General features: G+C 39.6%; 1 protein-coding gene across 1 annotated transcript; it reads right to left on the reverse strand.

The window, feature by feature from the left end:
* Nucleotides 1–4,414: 4,414 nt before the first annotated feature.
* LOC122030228 (alpha-1,3-arabinosyltransferase XAT2-like) lies at nucleotides 4,415–7,230 on the reverse strand. The gene is made up of 3 exons (XM_042589401.1): nucleotides 6,877–7,230; nucleotides 6,710–6,766; nucleotides 4,415–5,992 (listed from the first exon to the last, which is right to left on the reverse strand). The coding sequence occupies exons 1-3, from the start codon at nucleotides 7,022–7,024 to the stop codon at nucleotides 4,797–4,799; spliced, it is 1,401 nt and encodes a 466-aa protein (XP_042445335.1). The 5' UTR covers nucleotides 7,025–7,230; the 3' UTR covers nucleotides 4,415–4,796.
* Between the last annotated feature and the right edge of the window lie 256 nt (nucleotides 7,231–7,486).

Consider the following 7,486-nt stretch of genomic DNA (forward strand, 5'->3'; position numbering starts at 1 on the left):
TACATTTCATGTTGGCCGAATGTTCATCATGTGAAAACATACCCTAAGCAACATGAAATCTCAAGAGCATTGTGTTATCTTCATATCTTTTCATAAGGTAAAACATAAGCAAGCTAGATTTGAGGTTGAGCCTCCTTAAGGTATTTAATCCCTTCATGGCCGAAACCTTGTGGTAGGGTCCTACTAGTTCTAAGCAACATACAAGTATAAAACATCAAGAGAACATTCATAACATATTATGGGAAACTTCATACTTGATACCTCTTCTAGAATTTACAAACATGTGAGTACCTTATGAATTTCATAGCATATCATGGAGAGAAACATAAACTGTTAGGATCGATGGATTGCGGCTAGAGAGGGGGGGGTGTGAATAGCCGACCCCAAATCTTCGTTTCTTTCTACAAATCAAGGTTAGCACAGCGGAAATAAATAATAGAAACGACAACGGAGAATAGCAAACCTCAAACTCGTCGATGTAACGAGGTTCGGAGATGAAACTCCTACTCCTCGGCGTGTCCGTAAGGTGGACGAAACCTATCAATCCGTCGGTGGATGAGTCCCCAGAAAACCGACTAATAAGAACTCCTTCTGGGTGGAGAAACCTCGCCACAATGTTTTGCAAAAGCAATACAGGAGTATAAAGCAGCAAGAAGCAAAATACAATACAAATGTATGAAACACCTTCGCTTACTTGCCTTCTCTTCGACTGGATGAAGCAGCAGCTTCTCGGATCCAACCACAACAACAACAACAACTGATCAGTTGGTCCCAGCCGAGTGGAAGCTCACAAAAAGCTTCAGGAACGAAGGGCTCAGCAAAGCTCGCAGAAGAACTTGCAGCAGCAAGAAGAAGAGGCAGTAATAAGAAGAAGCAGAAGCTTACACAGCCTAGAAGCCCTCAGTCTCTTTTATACCTGCATCCACCTGCGAAGAAGAAGCCAGAAGAAACTAGCCGTTGCTACGCAACGGCTAGGACGTGGACCGATCAGGCTTCATCCTGATCGGTCCACAAGACCGATCAGGCCCTGATCGGTCATGGAGACCGATCAGGTCCTTCCCTGATCGGTCCCATGACCGATCAGGACCTTTCCCTCCCGAAGGTGATCTCCTTCTGATCGTCTCCTGATCGGTCTGCAGACCGATCAGGAACTTCACGGTACGATCACTGATCGGTCTGCTGACCGATAAGATAAGCAACAGAATACTTCTGTTTGGTTACTGATCGGTCACCAGACCGATCAGATAACCCAGCGTATCATTGGATCGGTCACCAGACCGATCCAGGTTTAGAGCTCCCAGCCCTAAACCCTACTTGGTCCTGAGAACGAGCTACCGAGCCCTCTCCGACTTTCCGTGCCAAGTCTCCATCTTGGTCTTCTCCGTGCCAAGTCTCCATACTTGGACTTTTCCCGTGCCAAGCTCCCTGCTTGGACTTTTCACCAGATGTCTGGTCAACCTTGACCCATTTGGATTTCCCTTGCCTGGCTTCACTCACCAGGACTTCCAAACTGCCTAGCTTCACTCACTAGGTCTTTTACCTGACTTCACTCACCAGGGTTTCCCATCTGCCTGGCTTCACTCACCAGGACTTTCTCCAACTGCCTGGCTTCACTCACCAGGACTTTCACTTTCACCTAGCTTCACTCACTAGGATTTTCACCTGGCTTTACTCACCAGGATTTCCCGAACTGCCTAACATCCCAGTTAGGACTTCCCAGTCAAGTATTCGGTCAACCTTGACCTACTTGACTCTTCTTCATCCAACCTGATCAGACCCTGATCAGTATCTCTCCGCATGGACAACTGCACTTGCATTGTCCATGTCTACATGTTTTTCTGTGTTGTCAAACATCGAAACCATGACCAAGGTTTACGCTTGGTCAACTAGGTCAACCTTGACCTACTGGAAATTGCACCAACATAAACATGTTAGGGTTGAATTTAGGCTTGCCTAAGCCTTACATTTCATGTTGGCCGAAAGTTTATCATGTGAATACCTAACCCTAAGCAACATGAATCTTAAGTGCTCTATGTTATTTTCATATCTTTTCATAAGGTAAAACATAAGCAAGCTAGATTTGAGGTTGAGCCTCCTTAAGGTATTTAATCCCTTCATGGCCGAAACCTTGTGGTAGGGTCGTACTAGTTCTAAGCAACATACAAGTAGAAAACATCAAGACAATATTCATATAACATCATAGAAGAGATCATAGACATGTTAGTTTTTAAATTTAGCTTCCCTAGGGTTTTAAATCTTTTCATGTCCGAACCCTAAGGTAGGGTATTACCTAACTCCAAGCCACATACAAGCATGAAATATCAAAGTCATATTCATAGTATATCATGAGAAAAAAAAAACTTAAACATGTTGGTTTTGGTTTTGAACTTCCATAAACATTACAAGTGTCATGGCCGAAATTTCTAAAGGAAACTTTAGGTTGTTGATCCATCTAAACTTGAACAAAAATCATATAACAACTTGTACCACAGGTGAGGGGATACTCACCTCCTTTTGTTTGGTCTTTTCCCTAAAAGAAGATACCCCTTGTGAAGAGAAAGAAGAGAGTTTCTCCTCCTAGTGCTCCTTTTGCTTCTCTTGCTTGTGAGAGGTAGATCTTTGAGGATTCCTTCTTGTTGTTTGGTTTTCTTAGGGAGAAAACCTAGTTGGATTTTTCAGAAAAAGAGAGGGGATACTCTAGGTCACGGCAATGGTGAGGGAAGGGAAGAAAAAATGAAATCCCTTCTTTGTTTTTCCTTTTATGCTAGGTGGGAGTAAGAAGCAAAAAAAAGAAACTTGCTTTCCCCTCTTCTTAACTCATCCTTTATCCCCTTAATGATGAAGAAAATGTCTTCATTCATCCCCTTACTTCCTCTCCTCTCATTCCCTCTTGAATCTCCACGAAAATGGAAAAGAGTGAGGAAGGAAAAGACAATTTATCTTGTTTCTCTTAATCAAGAGAAAAAGAAAGAAAGCTACTTGATGTTTTCTTGCTTCCTTCTCTTAATCATGATTTTATCTTTATCTACAATTCTCATTCTCTATTCAACAATAACTCATGATGGTCTAGTGGTAATTCCATAATCCTTAGCTTAAGAAGGTTCAATCCTTGACCAACTTTTTTTTTTATATATATTTTTGGTTCCATCTTATCTTCCTTTATTCTAAGAGAAAATCTTCACATACTTAGCTTAAGAAATTCGTGGGTGTTACACTGCATATCCTGACCTGTACGTCCTGGTCTGTGTCTCCTGTTTTGCCTATCTTATCCTGTGAGTCCTAACTTGTAAGCTTTAGTCCGTCTATCCTGACCTGTATGTCTTGATCCGTATATCCTGACCTGTACGTTCTGGATCGTATATCCTGTTCTGGATGCCCTACCTTCCGAGTTCCTTCTTGCCACGTAGGCCTAACCCCTGAACGTCGCTTATGCCCGACCCAGACCGCCCTGTGATCGGGACTTTTGACCGCATGGCCGGACTTTTGACCACCACGTAAACTTGACTTCTGACCGTCACGTGGGCTTGACTTCTGACCATCTCGTGGGCTTGACTTCCGATCACGTCAACTATCCGGCCCTCCTATCATGTACCGTATCAATTATGTTTTTTAACCTTCTACTATAAATATTTTTTAATTTATTCTAAGGATCATTAAAAAAAATTCATAGAATAAAATTGATCATTTAGGATTAATGAACCCGACAATTTCTTTTGCATGTAAAGTAGGACCGCTGGAACGAGAATTGTGCCGTGTCACATGTGAAACCAACTATGCGGTTCTTAAATGGCTTGGTGTGCATTTCTAAAAAGCCAATACACAATAACTCATAAAGTAAAAACAAAAAATTAAACGACCTCTCAAATTAAATAGTAAAACGATGTCTCTGGCCAGGGCTATGATATTAAATTATCATATAAATATTTATCATTCAATTTTAATTCTAATATATTATAGAGATTTCTTTTCTAAATAGACTGTATAACCATGAAATATTAAAATTTTATATTATCTATCATGAGTATTTTTTAATTTATTTTAGACGGTCAATAAAAAAATTTTATGAAATCAATTGATCATCTCATATTTGATGTTAGTTAGTTCAATATTATTATTATTTTTTAAAACAAGCATCTCTGTTTTTTTTTAAAAAAAATACTATTAAATATCTCTTATTCTTACCATTGTATTTTTTTTAAATATTCTACTTTAATTAAAATTATTATATAAAATATTATTATATTAAAATACTTTTACCAACTCAATTAAAATTATTTAAACTTCATAAAATTTCATTTAAATTAATCAAAATTACTTTAAAATAAATTGTAATTAAATTTTAAAATTCTCAAACTCTAAATCTTAAATATTATTTACTAATTTAGTTAAAATTATTTAAATTTTATTAAAATTATTTTAAATTGATTAAAATTATTTAAAACAGTCAGACTACGGTAGAAGTTGCTAAGCAATTACCACACGGTTGAATCTCATTTCAATGAGATTTTATCTATTCAAAGCTACATCTCCAAAAAATCATGCCCTGATTCCCTGATGAGATCCATTGACATATTATAGTGCTTCCATGAATGAACCAAAAGAATTAAACATGCCTAATCCCTTTTTATGCATCTGCAAGATCCATTTGTCCTTGGCAAAAAGATGAGGCCCGGCAGTGAAACACTTTGCAATATAGAAGATAATCTCCAAACTGAATCAACTCTTGGCGGTAAAAAGGTGATAATACTCACCTCAGACGCCTCTCACATCAACCGAATCAACTCTTGCCAATATGCCTATTGACGAAGAAGCTCACGAGCATGTATGAGAAAACTGCTGAATCTCCCCACGTCAAGCTTCACATCTTGATTGAAGAAGTATATTGAAGTCCAGTTCCTCCAACCTTCATTCTGAGCCAGAACAGATTTTGGATTTATGACCACAGGATCTGCAATCCCATAGCGGTCAACCAGGGAACTCTCCATGATGCTTATGCTGTATTGCAAGTACTTCATCTTCATGTCTAAAGTAGGCACTCCATAGTCACTGTAGCAAAACATTTCCAGCCCACCCAATGGAACAACTTGGATCACTACTGCATTCGTTGGGAGGAATATGAGATTAGTAAGCCCTGCACCATGCACTCCTAGAATCGCATCGCAAGAGTTCACTATGCGCGCGAATTCTGCCAAGCTTTGGTTTTTCTTGATCTCTGCTACAACAGGTTCGAAACCCTCCCATTCTACCATTCGTGCAATGTCATGGATATTAGTGAATCTTCTTGTCCTGCTTCTTGCAATAATTAGGAGTCTAGGTCGCTTATCGCGGTCAGCCCCTAGCTGAATTGCAGTGTCCCTCTCCAATGAGTAACTGCTCCTTATGAACCGTCCGAAGTCGAACATTGTCACACCGCCAGATCTCGCAGGATCAATGCCCATATCCTTGTGAAATGCAATGCCCACTATGACACGCGGATAGCACCGGACCATAGTATCATTGTTGAAGTTGATAATTTCGTAATGAGATAGATTCTTTAGTAATATTTCATACTTTGTCATCCACCAAGGCAGCATTTCACTTATCAAGAACTGAACCTCACCATTGAACTTGTGCGATGATATGTAGAGGGGAATTATTAGATCTGTGACTTCATGAAAGAAGTTCCCCATATAGCCACCGGTCGCAAAGATGATCGCTGGAACTGTGCTATTGACATCGCATTTGGGAAGGTCTTCCTCGGTGCTCAAGTAGCCTACTGACATTTCAGTGACACGAGACAGTGCGGCATGATCTCCCTTCCGAGGATGAGGTTTAATTTTCCATGATTCCTGTAGTTCTGTGGTGTTCCGAATTGAGGAAGTGACGAAGAAGATGGAGGAAGAGCTTGCTTGGATTCTGATATCACCCTCCATGTCACATATGTCTGCTCTTCTGTTGGAAGTAGTATCACACAAGGGCTTTCTGCTGAGCTCCACATTTTGGTTGTTTGTATCTGCATCCAAAATGAAGTACTCAAATAAAGTGATTAGGTTTATTCAGTTTCAGATACATTTCCTCCCTTTGTTCTCTGCAATGTGTAGCGTAAGGACAGAGGGAAGATCCTTCAATTTAAGGGAAACAAAGAGAATTGAAGAGACATGTATCCAAAATGAGTTAAAATTTTGCATTAAGCCAAGATTCACAAGTACAGTAAAGTATGTTATGATACTTGTATTTCCTTTATCTGTTTTCAATATCTTCTAGTTACCTCACAGGGCACACGAGTTTCATAGAAACAAATACATTAATTCTCGAGTTCTCATCAACACCAGATAAAGCATAGAACTTCTAAATCCATGTGCTGATTCACTTAATTCATTTGTCTCTGTTAGAAGATATTGGCCCAATATAATACGCAATGATCTTTGAAAATATTGCACCTAATTCTATGGTTCACATTTTCATAGCCTTAATCATTTATGCTTCTCAAGGCAAGTGGAAAAAAAAAACAAACAAACTGTTCATCTTTGACATTTTCATGAAAAAGTTGAAAACCAAAGATCAAAAAGATTGACTATAACCAGCCAAAACTCAACACAATAATCAAGCTAGCAACAGGTTCCCCTAATATGCAATAAGTAATTAGATTCATGGTGCCTAGATTTACCACGCAACCACTTCCACCTTCAACTAGTAGATTCATGGAAAATTTATCAACTTTAGGGCTTACCATTTACTTGTGCCCTGGGAAGGGGAGGAGCTGCATGAGGCGACAACCAGGAACCCACTGTTAAGAAGAACAAGAAAGATTCGAACTTTAACCAGTTCTGACCCCATAACACACATACACAAAAAACAAAAAAAATTAAAACGTTTTGGGGGAGAGCAAAAACTCACACGAAGGAAAAGAGACAAAATAGCCTGCGGACAGCACGAGGAGGGCCGTGGAGATGAGGAAGCATCCAGTGAAGATGGCAAAACTCAGAGTCTGGGGCTCAGCCCTGCTGAAGCACCTCAAGAACTTGGCTTGGCTTCCCATCATCATTGACAGACCTTCCTCCTGAGCTCTCGAGGAGGAGAAAAGCAAATTAGTAGGGCTTGAACATCGCCGCGGCACAGCAACCGAAGCTCATAGGGTGGTAGACATGCTTGAAACAAGGCTTTCCTTTTTTTCTAATAGATTCTTTTCGATTTTCCATCCATGGCTTGGTTGGGAACATGTTTTTCCATGTACTTTTTGTATTGTTATTGGAAAACAAATTTTCTGATTTGTGCAACCCAACTCTTTATTTTTTTTTTGAATATTTTGCTATCGAGTAGGTGGCGGTTGTTAGATCGTAGAGTTCCGAGAGTTGACCGGAGATTAATAAAAGATGAATAGTTCTCAGATTGGGCTGTCGTATTTGAATTGTTCTTGCATGGGTGGATTCGCTCAGTCCTTTCATGACGTGTTCAGTTTTGAATTAAATCCAACGTAAAATTTCAGTTCCGTCTCAATTTGATATTC

The sequence above is a fragment of the Zingiber officinale genome, chromosome 10B (genome assembly GCF_018446385.1).
Source record: "Zingiber officinale cultivar Zhangliang chromosome 10B, Zo_v1.1, whole genome shotgun sequence".
Classification (NCBI taxonomy): Eukaryota; Viridiplantae; Streptophyta; class Magnoliopsida; order Zingiberales; family Zingiberaceae; genus Zingiber; species Zingiber officinale.

Excerpts from the sequence above, each read along its gene's own strand:
- LOC122030228 (XM_042589401.1), bottom strand. The coding sequence starts at position 7,024 with ATGATGATGGGAAGCCAAGCCAAGTTCTTGAGGTGCTTCAGCAGGGCT. Across the intron at positions 6,767-6,876 it reads TTTTGTCTCTTTTCCTTCGT|TGGGTTCCTGGTTGTCGCCT; the intron begins GTGAGTTTTTGC and ends TCTTCTTAACAG. Across the intron at positions 5,993-6,709 it reads TCCCAGGGCACAAGTAAATG|ATACAAACAACCAAAATGTG; the intron begins GTAAGCCCTAAA and ends TTTTGGATGCAG.